Genomic DNA, 18,231 nt, shown 5'->3' with positions numbered 1-18,231 from the left:
GGACTGAGAGAGATGGGAGGGGCACAGTAAAGGCATATCGGCCACCAGGCAGACAGTCAGAACTGTGTACTAGGCCTGTCTTATCAGCAATCAAAAGCTGTAAATGCTGGAATGATGTATCTCGCAATTTCTTGGGATGCTATGTCTCACAACTTCAATAAAGCAGAGCCTATTATCAATGAATATGCTAGGATATTGAGAAGTTGAGCCTTGCACTTCATCGCTCTTAGTTGTTTTGGAAATTGACCCACTATGCTGTTTCTTTCTGCATCTATGCCCAATATATTTTTGGTTAGGGATTTTTCTTAACATTAAGGATCCCAATTTTGCTTAATAGTGTGCACTAATGAATACACCCCTGGTCTTTCAGTGTTGCTCAAAGCTATTGTATTGATTCACCAAATATTGTAGAGACTCATTTCCTGTTGTTTACTGTGTTAGTTCTATGTGGAACTAAAGTGTACACACAGACCCAAAAAGACAGGCCTGGCAGCATTACAAGCCTCAAACTGACTGCTAAACATCTACTCTTCGCATTTGGATAATCATTTGAGAAATTAATCTGTTTTGTAAGCGGTCATGTTGATTTAGTTTAAACGAAAACGGCACCAACTTCCTTTCCTGTTTTTTGTTCGAGAGCATCAAGTTCAGAGTATGAAAGACCAAAATGTTTTGATTATATCTCCTGGCAGTTATCAAAACCAGTTACTTTAACATGACATCTTCTGAACGTCAGTTGATGGAGACATGTGATGTCCCTTTGGAGGATGTCATCTTACAACAACTTCTACATTTCTTCAGTGTCATTCTCAGCATTTAGCCTAGTTTGTCATGGTTATGTCTGCCATGATGACAGATAGTCCTCGTATGCTACGGCTTGGTATTCCAGGATCTATACCGTCATATTAATTTGGCACCAAATGGTAGAAAACAGACACACTAGGAGATACGACCTGATCTGTCAATAAGAAACGCAGGTGTTCACATTTTGTAATTAAACGTTTTGCTACAATGTGCCCTAATGAATACAACCCAGTCTCACCCTTGCAGGAGCAACCTACTGGGGCTGTGCCGTGCGTATTTATCGAGCCATCCTGCTTTCCCCAGGGCAAGGGAGCGAACAGGGACTAATACTACGGCCTGGGATGTTGGCTGAGCTGCAGCATCCGAGGTGCTCAGGCTAAATTTCCATGATGCGAGTGGTGTCGTGGGGAGCTTTGAATAGCTCCCTGTTTATATTGCAGGAAGAGAAAAGGGTACTGTGGTCAGAGAGAGGCTCGGGAAGAGGCGCAGAGGGAGTGCAGAACAAGCCCAGTTTTATTTTGTAGTGTCAGTGCTTTCCCCTGTCTCTCTGTAAGCTTGTTAGAGACAGATCTTGACATGGGAGAGGGACTGTATGATATCGATATGCTCACAGTGGAACTGATGGTTAGAATGTGTTTAATTTCATCTTGGTGAGCAGTAAGTATTTATTTTAGAAATATTTGTCTGTGGAAAATGCATCCCTCTGCGAATGTTTAGCTCATTGATAATCTTCAAAAGAGAGTGTGTGCGCGCACGTGTGTACTACAGTATGTGAGTGCATGCAGAGGGGAAGAAAGTACAGCCCTGTCATTACCGTAGTTACGGAGGTGTTGTCACCACAGTACGGCTTCCTGTGAGTCTGCTGATGCTGGACAAAAAACTCTACCAAAACCTCAACATGAAAGCCTTGAATGTGTCATATTTTCCCAAATATTCATTTTGATTAAATTAAAGCATCAATTGGCTTGAAATATTTCCAGGCGTTGTACAATGCTTTCAAAAAGAATTCACACCCCTTTACATAAAAAAAAATATTAAATTGATATGTTGGTCACTGGCCTACACACAAGGCCCTATAATGTCAAAGTGGAATGATGTTTTTTGAAATTTGTACAAATTAATTTAAAAGGAAAATCTGAAATGTCTTCTGCCAATAAGTATTCAATCCCTTAGGGAAAGTAAATTAGTTCAGGAATAAAAATGTGCTTAACAAGTCACATAATAGGTTGCATGGACTACAGATCCTTGCGACATGGGGCTGTGCATTATCATGCTGAAACATAAGGTGATGGCGGCAGATTAATGGCACGACAATGGGCCTCCAAGATCTCGTCACGGTATCTCTGTGCATTCAAATGCCATCAATAAAATGCAATTGTGTTCATTGTCCGTAGCTTATGCCTGACCATACCATATAACCCCATCGCCACCATGGGAGACTGTTCACAACGTTGACATCAGCAAACTGCTCACTCACACGACACCATACATGTGGTCTGCATGTGAGGCCCGTTGGACGTACTGCCAAATCCTCTAAAACGTTGGAGGCAGCTTATGGTAGAGAAATTAACATTCAATTCTCTGGCAACAGCTCTGGTGGATATTCCTGCAGTCAGCATGCCAATTACACACTCCCTCAAAACTTGAGACATCTGTGGCATTGTATTGTGTGACAAAACTACACATTTTAGTGGCCTTTTATTGTCCCCAGTACAAGATGATCATGCTGTTTAATAATTTTCTTGATATGCCACACCTGTCAGGTGGATGGATTATCTTGGCAAAGATGCTTTTTAAATGTAAATGCTTTTTAAATGTAAATGCTTTTTAAATGTAAAACAAAAATGTAAAACAAAATTTGAAAGAAATAAGCTTTTTGTGCAAATGGACAATTTCTGGGATCTTTTATTTCAGCTCATGAAACAGGGGACCAACACTTTACACGTTGCTTTTATATTTTGTTCAGTGTAAAAGGCACGTAATGATCTAAACCTAATCCAGCTCGAGACTAAGCCTACACGGCCCAACCCTAAAGGTCCTTCAAAGTCCACTCTGATTTGGTCTTATTTCAACGAATACACCAGAGAAATATGTTTCTACTGGTGTCTTCACCCAAGACATTAGTGACCATGACCATTGACCATGTGAGAATACAAAAATCTAAGCCTCGTGTCATCAAAGAGGAACTTTAAAACCTTCAGTGAACAAGCTTTTTTATTTTAGTGACCTTTGATTGTATTTCAGCTAACCAAATCAAATCAATTCAAATTTTATTTGTCACATACACATGGTTAGCAGATGTTAATGTGAGTGTAGCGAAATGCTTGTGCTTCTAGTTCCGACAATGCAGTAATAACCAACAAGTAATCTAACTAACAATTCCTAAACTACTGTCTTATACACAGTGTAAGGGGATAAAGAATATGTACAGTGCCTTGCCAAAGTATTCGGCCCCCTTGAACTCTGCGACCTTTTGCCACATTTCAGGCTTCAAACAGAAAGATATAAAACTGTATTTTTTTGTGAAAAATCAACAAGTGGGAAACAATCATGAAGTGGAACAACATTTATTGGATATTTCAAACTTTTTTAACAAATCAAAAACTGAAAAATTGGGCGTGCAAAATGATTCAGCCCCCTTAAGTTAATACTTTGTAGCGCCACCTTTTGCTGCGATTACAGCTGTAAGTCGCTTGGGGTATGTCTCTATCAGTTTTGCACATCGAGAGACTGACAATTTTTCCCATTCCTCCTTGCAAAACAGCTCGAGCTCAGTGAGGTTGGATGGAGAGCATTTGTGAACAGCAGTTTTCAGTTCTTTCCACAGATTCTCGATTGGATTCAGGTCTGGACTTTGACTTGGCCATTCTAACACCTGGATATGTTTATTTTTGAACCATTCCATTGTAGATTTTGCTTTATGTTTTGGATCATTGTCTTGTTGGAAGACAAATCTCCGTCCCAGTCTCAGGTCTTTTGCAGACTCCATCAGGTTTTCTTCCAGAATGGCCCTGTATTTGGCTCCATCCATCTTCCCATCAATTTTAACCATCTTCCCTGTCCCTGCTGAAGAAAAGCAGGCCCAAACCATGATGCTGCCACCACCATGTTTGACAGTGGAGATGTGTTCAGGGTGATGAGCTGTGTTGCTTTTACGCCAAACATAACGTTTTTCATTGTTGCCAAAAAGTTCAATTTTGGTTTCATCTGACCAGAGCACCTTCTTCCACATCTTTGGTGTGTCTCCCAGGTGGCTTGTGGCAAACTTTAAACAACACTTTTTATGGATATCTTTAAGAAATGGCTTTCTTCTTGCAACTCTTCCATAAAGGCCAGATTTGTGCAATATACAACTGATTGTTGTCCTATGGACAGAGTCTCCCACCTCAGCTGTAGATCTCTGCAGTTCATCCAGAGTGATCATGGGCCTCTTGGCTGCATCTCTGATCAGTCTTCTCCTTGTATGAGCTGAAAGTTTAGAGGGACGGCCAGGTCTTGGTAGATTTGCAGTGGTCTGATACTCCTTCCATTTCAATATTATCGCTTGCACAGTGCTCCTTGGGATGTTTAAAGCTTGGGAAATCTTTTTGTATCCAAATCCGGCTTTAAACTTCTTCACAACAGTATCTCGGACCTGCCTGGTGTGTTCCTTGTTCTTCATGATGTGCTCTGCGCTTTTAACGGACCTCTGAGACTATCACAGTGCAGGTGCATTTATACGGAGACTTGATTACACACAGGTGGATTGTATTTATCATCATTAGTCATTTAGGTCAACATTGGATCATTCAGAGATCCTCACTGAACTTCTGGAGAGAGTTTGCTGCACTGAAAGTAAAGGGGCTGAATAATTTTGCACGCCCAATTTTTCAGTTTTTGATTTGTTAAAAAAGTCTGAAATATCCAATAAATGTCGTTCCATTTCATGATTGTGTCCCACTTGTTGTTGATTCTTCACACAAAAAATCCAGTTTTATATCTTAATGTTTGAAGCCTGAAATGTGGCAAAAGGTCGCAAAGTTCAAGGGTGCCGAATACTTTCGCAAGGCACTGTACATAAGAATATATGAATGAGTGATGGTACAGAGCAGCATAGGCAAGATACAGTAGATGGTATCGAGTACAGTATATACATATGAGATGAGTATGTAAACAAAGTGGCTTAGTTAAAGTGGCTAGTGATACATGTATTACATAAGGATGCAGTCGATGATATAGAGTACAGTATATACGTATGCATATGAGATTCATAATGTAGGGTAAGTAACATTATATAAGGTAGCATTGTTTAAAGTGGCTAGTGATATATTTACATCATTTCCCATCAATTCCCATTATTAAAGTGGCTGAAGTTGAGTCAGTGTCAGTGTGTTGGCAGCAGCCACTCAATGTTAGTGGTGGCTGTTTAACAGTCTGATGGCCTTGAGATAGAAGCTGTTTTTCAGTCTCTCGGTCCCAGCTTTGATGCACCTGTACTGACCTTGCCTTCTGGATGATAGCGGGGTGAACAGGCAGTGGCTCGGGTGGTTGATGTCCTTGATGATCTTTATGGCCTTCCTGTAACATCGGGTGGTGTAGGTGTCCTGGAGGGCAGGTAGTTTGCCCCCGGTGATGCGTTGTGCAGACCTCACTACCCTCTGGACAGCCTTACGGTTGAGGGCGGAGCAGTTGCCATACCAGGCGGTGATACAGCCCGCCAGGATGCTCTCGATTGTGCATCTGTAGATGTTTGTGAGTGCTTTTGGTGACAAGCCGAATTTCTTCAGCCTCCTGAGGTTGAAGAGGCGCTGCTGCGCCTTCTTCACGATACTGTCTGTGTGAGTGGACCAATTCAGTTTGTCTGTGATGTGTATGCCGAGGAACTTAAAACTTGCTACTCTCTCCACTAGTGTTCCATCGATGTGGATAGGGGGATAAATTCCCTCTGCTGTTTCCTGAAGTCCACAATCATCTCCTTAGTTTTGTTGACGTTGAGTGTGAGGTTATTTTCCTGACACCACACTTCGAGGGCCCTCACCTCCTCCCTGTAGGCCGTCTCGTCGTTGTTGGTAATCAAGCCTACCACTGTTGTGTCGTCCGCAAACTTGATGATTGAGTTGGAGGCGTGCGTGGCCACGCAGTCGTGGGTGAACAGGGAGTACAGGAGAGGGCTCAGAACGCACCCTTGTGGGGCCCCAGTGTTGAGGATCAGCGGGGTGGAGATGTTGTTACCTACCCTCACCACCTGGGGACGGCCCGTCAGGAAGTCCAGTACCCAGTTGCACAGGGCGGGGTCGAGACCCAGGGTCTCGAGCTTGAAGACTAGCTTGGAGGGTACTATGGTGTTAAATGCCGAGCTGTAGTCGATGAACAGCATTCTCACATAGGCATTCCTCTTGTCCAGATGGGTTAGGGCAGTGTGCAGTGTGGTTGAGATTGCATCGTCTGTGGACCTATTTGGGCGGTAAGCAAATTGGAGTGGGTCTAGGGTGTCAGGTAGGGTGGAGGTGATATGGTCCTTGACTAGTCTCTCAAAGCACTTCATGATGACGGAAGTGAGTGCTACGGGGCGGTAGTCGTTTAGCTCAGTTACCTTAGCTTTCTTGGGAACAGGAACAATGGTGGCCCTCTTGAAGCATGTGGGAACAGCAGACTGGTATAGGGATTGATTGAATATGTCCGTAAACACACCAGCCAGCTGGTCTGCGCATGCTCTGAGGGCGCGGCTGGGGATGCCGTCTGGGCCTGCAGCCTTGCGAGGGTTAACACGTTTAAATGTTTTACTCACCTCGGCTGCAGTGAAGGAGAGACCGCATGTTTCCGTTGCAGGCCGTGTCAGTGGCACTGTATTGTCCTCAAAGCGGGCAAAAAAGTTATTTAGTCTGCCTGGGAGCAAGACATCCTGGTCCGTGACTGGGCTGGATTTCTTCCTGTAGTCCGTGATTGACTGTAGACCCTGCCACATGCCTCTTGTGTCTGAGCCGTTGAATTGAGATTCTACTTTGTCTCTGTACTGACGCTTAGCTTGTTTGATAGCCTTACGGAGGGAATAGCTGCACTCTTTGTATTCAGTCATGTTACCAGACACCTTGCCCTGATTGAAAGCAGTGGTTCGCGCTTTCAGTTTCACGCGAATGCTGCCATCAATCCACGGTTTCTGGTTAGGGAATGTTTTAATCGTTGCTATGGGAACGACATCTTCAACGCACGTTCTAATGAACTCGCACACCGAATCAGCGTATTCGTCAATGTTGTTATCTGACTTAATACGAAACATGTCCCAGTCCACGTGATGGAAGCAGTCTTGGAGTGTGGAGTCAGCTTGGTCGGACCAGCGTTGGACAGACCTCAGCGTGGGAGCTACTTTTTTTAGTTTTTGTCTGTAGGCAGGTATCAGCAAAATGGAGTCGTGGTCAGCTTTTCCGAAAGGGGGGCGGGGCAGGGCCTTATATGCGTCGCGGAAGTTAGAGTAACAGTGATCCAAGGTTTTTCCACCCCTGGTTGCGCAATCGATATGCTGATAAAATTTAGGGAGTCTTGTTTTCAGATTAGCCTTGTTAAAATCCCCAGCAACAATGAATGCAGCCTCCGGATAAATGATTTCCAGTTTGCAAAGAGTTAAATAAAGTTCGTTCAGAGCCATCGATGTGTCTGCTTGGGGGGGGATATATACGGCTGTGATTATAATCAAAGAGAATTCTCTTGGTAGATAATGCGGTCTACATTTGATTGTGAGGAATTCTAAATCAGGTGAACAGAAGGATTTGAGTTCCTGTATGTTTCTTTCATCGCACCATGCCTCGTTAGCCATAAGGCATACACCCCCACCCCTCTTCTTACCAGAAAGGTGTTTGTTTCTGTCGGCGCAATGCGTGGAGAAACCCGTTGGCTGCACCGCTTCGGATAGCGTCTCTCCAGTGAGCCATGTTTTCGTGAAGCACAGAACGTTACAGTCTCTGATGTCCCTCTGGAATGCTACCCTTGCTCCGATTTCATCAACCTTGTTGTCAAGAGACTGGACATTGGCAAGAAGAATGCTAGGAAGTGGGGCACGATGTGCCCGTCTCCGTAGTCTGACCAGAAGACCGCCTCGTTTCCCTCTTTTTCGGAGTCGTTTTTTTGGGTCGCTGCATGCGATCCTTTCCGTTGTCCTGTTTGTAAGGCAGAACACAAGATCCGCATCGCGAAAAACATATTCTTGGTCGTACTGATGGTGAGTTGACGCTGATCTTATATACAGTAGTTCTTCTCGACTGTATGTAATGAAACCTAAGATGACCTGGGGTACTAATGTAAGAAATAACACGTAAAAAAAAAAACTGCATAGTTTCCTAGGAACGCGAAGCGGCGGCCATCTCTGTCGGCGCCGGAAGTTACCCCTGTTATCCCTTATCCCTGAACCTGATTTAGCTTTGAGCCTTTTTGCAGATGAACTTCAATACTATTGTAGATATTCATGCTCCCTTAAAAAAAATTAAAGGTTGAAGGTAGATCGAATGCCTGGTTTTACTCTGGAATTTTCAGTCATTCATAAAAGAGATGATGCTTGGAACAAGACCAGGAACACAGGCTTTGGCCCAGACTGGCAAGCTTTTAAGCAACTGAGGAATCATTGTGTAAGACGAATCAGAAAGGCTCAATCTAATATTATTTAACCGCTCATTCGGATTGGGATCGTGGCTAAATTCTGAGAAACTTTCAAGTCCCAGTATGGTTCTACTTCCTCCTCTCTGCCACAACAAATTAATTCAGACACTGGCCTCATTATGGGAAAAAATGCCAGAATTTATGTTTTTAATCTAGGCCTGACCCCATTTAGTCGACTGGTCGATTGTTTGGTCAATAGGCTGTTGCTCGACTGAGATTTCTTTAGTCGAGCAGTAGCAAAAGAAAAAACACTATCATTGTGTACAAGACACCTGTCTGATTTGCTCCTGTCTTAGTGGACTACTCCATTGTGGAGACCGTGGGGATGGCGCAGTGCATCACTCTAAGACATGTGCTACTGAAATTGTATATGGTTATTTACATAAGAAGAATGGTGCAAAACTTAAAAATATATATAATTTTATAACAAATGTGGTTTCTCCCGTTTGCTGTTCTTAAACATCAGTGCGTTGTTGAATTGGCTTTTTTTCATAGTTGCTATGTGCTTAACATAGAACAATGTGGCGGGGACAGTAGTTGAGTTAAGAGACGAGAAAACAGCCCTTACCTTAATTGTCTAAGAAAAGTGAGGAGAGGAAACGACAACTTAAATTGGTCTATAATCAACAGCCTAACTGTTAAATGTGTCTAGCTTTATAAATCATCCATAGACGGTGCATTCGGAAAGTATTCAGACCTCTTGACTTATTATTATTACGTTATAGCCTTATTCTAAATTGGGTTAAATTGTTCCCCCCCCTCATCAATCTACACACAATACCCCATAATAAAAAGGAAAAACAGTTGTTTTTTTAAACATTTTTGCAAATGTATTAAAAATAAAGAACTGATCACATTTCCATAAGTATTCAGACCTTTTACTCAGTACTTTGTTGAAGCACCTTTGGCAGAGATTACAGCCTAGAGTATTCTTGGGAATGACGCTACAAGTTTGGCACACCTGTATTTGGGGAGTTTCTCCCATTCTCCTTTGCAGATCCTCTCAAGCTTTGTCAGGTTGGATCGGGAACGTCGCTGTAGAGCTATTTTCAGGTCTCTGCAGAGATGTTCAATCGGGTTCAAGTCCGGACCACTCAATGACATTCAGAGACTCGTCCCGAAGCCACTCCTGCGTTGTCTTTGCTGTCTGCTTAGGGTCATTGTCCTATAGGAAGGTGAACATTTGCCCCAGTCTGAGATCCTGAGTGCTCTGGAGCAGGTTTTCATCAAGGATCTCTCTGTACTTTGCTCTGTTCATCTTTCCCTCGATCCTGACAGGTATCCAAGTCCCTGCCGCTGAAAAACATCCCCATAGCATGATGCTGCCATCATGCTTCACCTTAGGGATGGGACCTGCTTCCTCCAGACGTGATGCTCCAGGGTCCTGTGTGGCTCAGTCGGTAGAGCATGGCGCTTGCAACGCCAAGCGTCGTGGGTTCGATTCCCGCTAGGGCCACCCATATGTAAAAGTAGTGGCCCCAGCCGACTTGTAAGTCGCTTTGGACAAAAGCGTCTGCTAAATGGGATATATTATTATATTATATATATTATGCTTGGCATCCAAGCCAAAGAGTTCAATCTTGGTTTCATCAGACCAGAGAATCTTGTTTCTCATCGTCAGAGTCCTTTAAGTCCCTTTTGGCAAACTCCAAGCGGACTGTCATGTGCCTTTTACTGAGGAGTGTCTTCCGTCTGGCCACTCTACCATAAAGGCCTGATTGGTGGAGTGCTGCAGAGAAGGTTGTCCTTCTGGAAGTTTCTCCTGTCTCCACAGAGGAACTCTCTATCTCGGAGCACTACTGACAATTCCTTTGACCCCATGTCTTGGTTTTTGCTCTGACATATGCTATCAACTCTGGGACCTTCTATAAACAGGTGTATGCCTTTTCAAATCATGTCCAATCAATTGAATTTACCACAGGTGGACTCCAATCAAGTTGTAGAAACATCTCAAGGATGATCAATGGAAACAGGATGCACCTGAGCTCAATTTCAAGTCTCATAGCAAAGGGCCTGAATGCTTATTTAAATAAGGTCTTTCTTTTTTTAATATAAATTTGCAAACTTCTACAAATCAGTTTTCGCTTTGTAATTACAGGGTATTGTGTGTAGATTGATGAGGGAGGAAAAAATATTTATTATATTTTAGAATGAGGCTGTAACAACAAAATGTGGAAAAAGCCATGGGGTCTGAATACTTTCCGAATACACTTAAAGGGGAACTGCACCCGCTGATTTGGCTTTGTTTCTTGGCTTGCTCCAGAAGAAATGTTGGCGGCCATGACATAAACCAAACGTGAGTTGGCTTAGTGGTGTGGTATAATGTGGGTGTTTCTTGGGTGTGTCCTTAACACCTCCAAGACACCCATCTGTCAGAACCTTGCCCGCGGGCTGTTTCCCCCCCACTCACAACAAACAAACCTCCTGCGGGTTGACTTCAATAACAACAGGCCCATGTATGGTGAGATGCCCGGAGGAAGCTTTGAATAGGTCAGTAGCCTACAGAGTAGTATGAGAAGAATGCCATTGCTGAATTTATGTTGATATAAAAAAATGTTTTGATAACTTTCAAATGTAGTAGCAAGTCCATGTAGAACAAACAACCCTTTACATAATACCATAGAAGCAGTGTTCTGTTGATATAACGTGCACCTTTCATGTTTCTTTGTCATTGTAATACAGATACTGTGCCAATCAGCATTTTTGTCTGGTGGTAATGGGGCTACCTTGACAAACATGCCAGTGGTCATACCTTCCTGTGTAGTGTCCCATATACAACAAGAGTTCCCTGATCCTGGTGCAGAATACACAGCGTTTCTCCCTCCCCATATTGACTGATACCATTCAATTCAATAATGCAAGGCAATACAAGTAAAAGTTGTCTAGTAAAATGTTAATACCGAGTGCTAAGTCTCTCTCCATTCACAGACATCAGTATCAAGCCCATCTGTCAGTCTGAATTTAATCAGATCATCTTGCAAACCTCCACGTGCTGGCTCCATACATGTTGCTGGGAACACATAACCACATAGTCACTGTTTTTGTTTTTACCAATGGCAGTGACCCACAAACAGGTACTATGTTGAAGTTTGAACAGGTCAGATAAAACCTACCCATTGATGGTCTCCCCATAAAACGACTGAGGCTGCCGTCTGGCAAAAGCATCTCCAGTCCATCTGTAGAAATAAGCAGAGGTCATCAGTGGCACATGGAATGAAACGGGTGTTGCTATTAGTGAAGATTTGTGCTGTACTGTACTAGTAATCACCTCATAGTGGGATGTGTTGAGTGACACGTCTCTCTGCATCTCATGCATGTGTTAACGCATACACACAGTCACTGTTCTATTACCAAAGGCAGTTAGGGATAGGTGATATCTGACACACAAACATATACTATGTTGAATTTTGAACAGGTCAGACTAAACATACCTAATTCTGTTCTCCCCAGCAATAATTGTTGGTTAGCAGGCAAGAAGTGAGATCTTTACCAGAGCCCCATCAATGGGGCTATCTTTGGAGGTCGCTAAACCATTTCAATCACATTGCTGGACATGCTATGATACCCACCTTCGCTCTTTCTGGTAGGTCTCTGCATCCATTCATGACCAGGGGATCAGTCGGGCACACAAATGTGCACGTTGTCTAACAGAAAAAGTCAACAATTGTCATCATCCCTCAATTATCAACATAGCTCGAGAAATAACAATCTCATTTGGAAGCTAATTCTATGCTTTACGGATGTAGACTTCAGATTGGATTAGATTCAGGCTGGTGACGCTGTTACATTATGCAACCTACTGTGACATGTTTTGTTATGTCCCTGGGTCGGTTTGAGTCTGTTGCTGCATGTTGGTTGCTGTTGTAGTCAGACATTAGTTAGCTAATACCACCATAGATGCATCCCATATTTATTTGTGTCTCTCAGAGGCTGTGGCGGTTTCGTCTAAATTGCACTAACTTAGTGGCATAGAAATACGATTACATTGCTAAAGTAGGCAAATAATTAGTCGGAAACAACTTTGCCGTATTATGTCGTCAAATTTACTTTAGAGAGATTGCAAGGTTGTCATTACTGTTACTAGCAAAGTTCGTCAAAAATACCTAGCAATGCTCATGTTAACTGGCTAAAGTTATACTGCACCTAAAGTCAATCTGGCAACATCACTATCATGACGAAATATTGAAGTTATGGTGTTTCCAAGCCATCTGAGTTGTATTGATGTAGGCTAAGGTTAGGTAGCTAGCTAACGTCAGCTATGCTAGCGATATTGATTATCAACAAGTACATAACCAGCAGTCTATGATTTACCTACTGGTACACTCACCACCACTGGAGACCAACGAACTCCAACCACCTATTCCGCAGGACAGGATCCTTTGGCAGGGCATGCTGACGCCGATCCTTTGAAGGTGTTGGAGGCAACGTAACATAATGTAACAGAAACAAGGGAGCCCCATTCAATGAAGGGACGCGAAGTGGGTGGACGGGTGATATACACTTGGAGCTTGACAAAAGGGAGCATGATTTGTTGACATAATTGTAATCCAAACCCAACCTTCATTTTACTCGTGATGCACAGAGGTTCCAAACTGTTTTTTAGATGAGACCGATTGTATGACTTAAATGATCCTACTTACACTTTGAAGTTCATTTTGACACTAGAATACATGTTTGACTAGATGCCACAGGCCATTTTCAAAGGGATGAGTTGTTTTTTAGAGGCATTCGCTCTTTAAAGGCTTCTGCTGTAGTAGGATCAGAATGCCTATGTCTTCACTCTCAGCTCTGTGCTTGTCAGGGCAAGGGGACTGGGAGAGCGAGCCTGATGGGACAAACAACATGGCAGGGGAATCACTCGGGACATTCTGTTCTTACCGACTGGCTGGCTGATTTGCTGACTGACAGGTGTTAGTGAGGAGTTATTCTCAGCTGCCCCGGCCGTATCCTGAGCCTGAACAGGCCCTTTGCTGTTGAACAAGTCATTTAGTCACTTCAAAAGATGCATCGCTGTGCTAGAACTGAACTGAAATCTATTATGAGTCATGCATTCAAAGTAGGCCTACATTAGCATTTTCTTTCTCTGTTCCCTTTCTCACTTTTTACACTTTCTATTTTTACACTGGTTTGGGTGTGTGCGCACACATGCAATTTTGTACCTTTTAGGTATTGTTAACCAGTATTGCATTTGCTCCCTGTATATAACATAGGTTAGGATACGGACTGTAGAAAGAGGCTGTTTGTGTGAGTCTAATCCCTATCATTAGATGTATGCTGTGAACCTCTTAGGGTGGCCCTATGTGTTGGCAAAACATAAAACACTTACAGTGTAACAGGTCAGATAAAACACTTACGGCCTCCATACGTTCCCTCTGTTCTCCCCCTCCTAATGCACGGTTAGCCTGTCGAGGCAGATATTTCTCTGTGAGAGCCCACTGAGTGGTCTTCTTTTGTTGTGTCCCAAATGGCACCCTATTCCCTACTACTTTTGACCTCGGCCCATAGGGTTCTGGTCAAAAGTAGTGCACTAAATCGGGTATAGGGCGTCATTTGGGACACAAGTGGTGCATCTGATTGAGCCGTTCCCATGCAGGGAGGTTATTATTTAACTGTACCGTCACATCAAGTGCAGGCAGTGGAAGGATAGAGAGCTGCAGGCAGGCCAGGCGCAGTTTTCACCTTGGAGACTGAGGCTCAGCCGGGGCAGAGAGGAAGGATGAACTAGAGGTCACGATCTCCCCGTGGATACACCCCGCTTGTTTATGTCTCCGCTCCAGACCCACTTCCTCCTTCCCTCCCTCTCTCGGCCTTTTCAATAAATGTACTGCACACAGCTACAGTGTAGACTGTACATGCATTATAGCACACCCATAATAAGTATTTCTACACCTCTCTCAAATGCATGCATGTGCATAGTGTGTACGCACAGCACATACACACACACAGCCGGGGGTGCGATAACTTTTCGACACCTTTCTGTAAGCTTCTCTCAGAGAGTACTGCTGCACATAAACAGACCTGATGAGGACCAGCCATTTTGTTTATGCAGCATTCTCCTTCAATCCCGGTCTCGGTGGGTGTCGGGGCTTGACACAAAAACATAGATCTGTTGTTCTGCTTCCCGATCGATATCATGAGGTGTTAAATTGAGCTCAACACTACTTTCTATGAATTTTAGCAGAACGTATCTCTTTGCTTTGCCTCTTTTATCTGCAGTTGCAGGTAGTCTTAGATCTGTGCAGAGAAAATAACTATACTTTGAGTGTAGGTTTTAGAAACCTAATGGCTTGTTCGGGGGGGTGGGAGACCTCGTCATTTCAGTTGAACCATCAGTAACTACTGTCGTGGAAATTTCCTTAATTACCAAATGATGAGGGAGCAAATCACACACCAGTCAGAGTTATGCTTAATCTTCACCTTTAATAATAATTAAGCTTTTGCAATAGCATTTTGACTTTCAACAGTTCAGTATCTCTAATGAAAAGTTGAGAGTCCCAACATAATGGCAAATGGGATCCTTTATAGCAAAGATCCACCCCCCCTAGACGACATGACAAACCACAGGTCTCCTAAACAAAGCTCTTATTTCGTCCTTGGTACAAAATGGTACCAAGACATTACCCCCACCCTATGATATATATCAAATTGTCATTTAGATAAAACCAATTCTACATACAACCAATCCTGGACAAGCTCACGGAGAGGAGAGTGAGGCTATAGGTTAAGATAGGGGCAACAGAGGGAGCATAGAATGATTCCAAACACTGCCATCCTTCTCTCTCTGATGGGAAAAGCAGGGAGTGACTGGCACACAGACACAGTGGATCAAAAGATATGTTTACACATGATGACACCTTGACCTCTCCCCTCTCTGCGGCCCAAGCAACTTAGTCCTGACAGAGAACAGATAACTGCCAATGGCCACCACTATAGTACAACAAAATACATTCTTATGAGAAATAACTCATCCTATCTATGTTACCCAACTAATTCTGATTATTCCTCAACACTCCACTTTTGCAGAGAGAATTGACCTTGCTGGAGGTTGGTTGGAACACAGGCCGTAATGTCAGAGTGACTTTGTGCACTGATTGACTCATTTCAAAACAGCCATACTGTGTTTGAACACGGTGCCAAAGGCAATTAAGAGAAACCACTGTGCTAGCTGGTGCCTTGACATTGTCAGAGGCAGAGGACATGGGAGGCAGCATTTAAGGCAACTGGGTTGTGTTCTGTAATGGAGAAAATGTGTTGAAACAGGGAGCTACTTAAGTACCTGTCTAGTGAGAACATAGATTTTTTGTTACAAAACTTTTTGCTATGGTGTGCACTACTGAACACAACATTGGATAGGATCGTTCTGTACTGTCTTGTTTTCTTTGGTGCTAAGACGTGTTGACTTGGCACATTAGCACCAATCGTGTAATACAGTCGTCTCTATTCCACTCTACTCTCAGAATGTTTTATAGTTCAACTTCATACTGTGAAACGTGTAGATTGACAATGACTAACTCACAGTAAAGTGTCCCTCTGGGCGCTTTGTGTAAGAGACATGTGGCTCTTCTTGGGTGACCTTGTAGGACAGAACATATGTTCGGATGAACACCATCGCTCAGCTCCTAATGCTGCTGTAACATAACAGACATAGCAAAGGTCAAGTTCAGGACAAACTGCATTAGCCGCTGGGTGAAATCCCACTGGTCGGGTCTTGATTATCATTGATGGTGATTGAATATTGACCCTGGCCTCCTGTATAGCTTAATCATAGCCTGGAAGGGGACACATCCCAATAATACTAAGCAGCAGCATCCTTTCATATGGCCTATTTCCTTGTGCTTGCTGATTTAAACAGACTTGATGGATTCCTGTCTAATCAGTGCAGGGTTACAGTAAGTACATTGCAAAGGAAACCATGAATAGTATTGGGATGAATCCTCGTAGTATCTTTGTCTGCAACAGGGGAGTGTGCTGTGTTTGGTGTCAGGCTGGGGGAGGAAGGCAGGACTGTAATTGTGGCACTTCTCTGCTGGAATGGCGACCCTGTCATTGTGGTGCTGGCAACCCAATAGAAAGACGAAGCCCACATTTTAGGACCCTCCCGAGATCAGAGCTAGCTAGTCTATTCCTCTGAGCTCAGTGGCATATTTCTAAATGGCTCCGCTCCTTTAAAGAGTAACGTTATTGTACTAATGACTCATCATACTGAAGGATGGAAATAGCCTTTTTCTATGCCAAGGGTTTCTATCTGTATACAATATGGTGTCTACATGTGCATGTTATAAAAGTGGTCGATGGCTGCAATAAGATATGATTTGATTATGTCCACTCTTTGCTTAAATGACTACTAGCAGGCATATAGTGGATTATATGTGTTGCATTTTATGATAGAGGTTGTAAGCTTTAGTTGAAACTGTCTTTAAATTATGTTTATTTTCTTTTTATACCACCCTCTGTAGGTGTGACTTGGACCTTTGTATGTTTAGGCTTCTATTTGTTTCTGTTGACAATTTTGGTAACAGAGGACCTTTGCACAGCATCTAGAAAATAAAATCTAAGCTTAACACCACTGTCACCATGGAGAGAGACAGAGCCGTCAGAAACAAAACTTTCTATTCTGGCTTTGGGAATGACACTGGGAAGGTAGTCTATAAGTTGATGTCCTCTTTTTCTGTCCCTCTCTCTCTCTGTCTCCTCTTTGTCCATGGCAGCTCCTGGAACTGTTTGACAGTGAGGACCCCCGGGAGAGGGACTTCCTGAAGACTGTCCTGCATCGGATCTACGGGAAGTTCCTGGGGTTGCGGGCTTTCATCAGGAAGCAGATCAACAACATCTTCTTGCGGTGAGTGAATAGTGCCCCTCGTTCACCGGAACAAACAGCAGGGCATCCTTCAAAGACACACACAGGGATCCTTAAAACTGGGTTCAAACCCCCCGCAGCTCAGCCCATAAAAAGTCCATGGTCGTATTCATTAGGGCCTACGGTAGCAAAACGTTTCACAACGGAATAGAAATTAGCATTTCTCATTGGAAGAGTTCAGGTAGTCCCGCCGTGTTTCAGTCCATTTTCCTCCGCTTGTTGCCTAATGAATACGACCCTTGTGTTTTTCTCCAGTTGGCTCCTTTTACAATGCCACCACTGACCACCTCCTCCTTTCAAACTGCAACCACCCGTATGTCTCTGAAAGCCCACACCTGTCAGTTAGTTTCCCCTCTTCTTTCTGTCAATGCCCTGGCTGAGAAGGGGAACTGTGCTGCTGTGAGTGTTTCCTTGGCAGGCTTTCCCAGCCATGCTCTTTCAGACAGAAACAGCAGCAGCGGCGGCTTGCGGACAACTGATAGATGGGAAATTATCAAGACTATCTCTGTCAGACCCCACAGCACATCTGTTGTCAGTGCAGAGGAAATGTCCTTTGGTCATAGGGTCAAAAGTCAAATGGGATTCTCATTATAGATAGTTTCAGACTTTCTAGATGCAGTGCTTTGACAGTAGAGTCATTATTTTTGATTGTAATGATGTTGAGCCTTTCTCAATCCTTCGGGCTCCACTCCTAACCCCAAACATAATGTCTCATCTCAAGTCACGAACACTAGCAAAACTGTACCTCCATTCACATTACTCAAGTATAGCAAAATAATTAAATAATCATGAGACACAGAAGCACAACAGAGATTCCTGTTGCTGTGGTTACAGAGAAACGCTTTACTCCTTGTTGATTGAGGGAGGAGCCCACTCAACGTTGACCATCTGCCGCCAGGATTAAAAATGCCGTCGGAGGGCATTCAAATGCTCCATTAGAGCCT

At 43.4% G+C, this 18,231-nt stretch overlaps 1 protein-coding gene across 1 annotated transcript in view; it reads left to right on the top strand.

Moving 5' to 3' along the window:
• The window catches only part of LOC135557473 (serine/threonine-protein phosphatase 2A 56 kDa regulatory subunit alpha isoform-like), a 134,190-nt gene that overhangs the window by 95,389 nt on the left and 20,570 nt on the right, over nucleotides 1–18,231 (top strand). Inside the window, exon 5 of the mRNA XM_064990743.1 lies at nucleotides 17,139–17,269. Coding sequence (XP_064846815.1) covers nucleotides 17,139–17,269 — 131 coding nt within the window. The remainder of the gene's footprint in view (nucleotides 1–17,138; nucleotides 17,270–18,231) is intronic.

Source organism: Oncorhynchus masou, chromosome 16 (genome assembly GCF_036934945.1).
Source record: "Oncorhynchus masou masou isolate Uvic2021 chromosome 16, UVic_Omas_1.1, whole genome shotgun sequence".
Lineage (NCBI taxonomy): Eukaryota > Metazoa > Chordata > Actinopteri > Salmoniformes > Salmonidae > Oncorhynchus > Oncorhynchus masou.
Note: the sequence above shows the minus strand (reverse complement) of the source record. Positions and strands in the feature narration are given on the sequence as shown.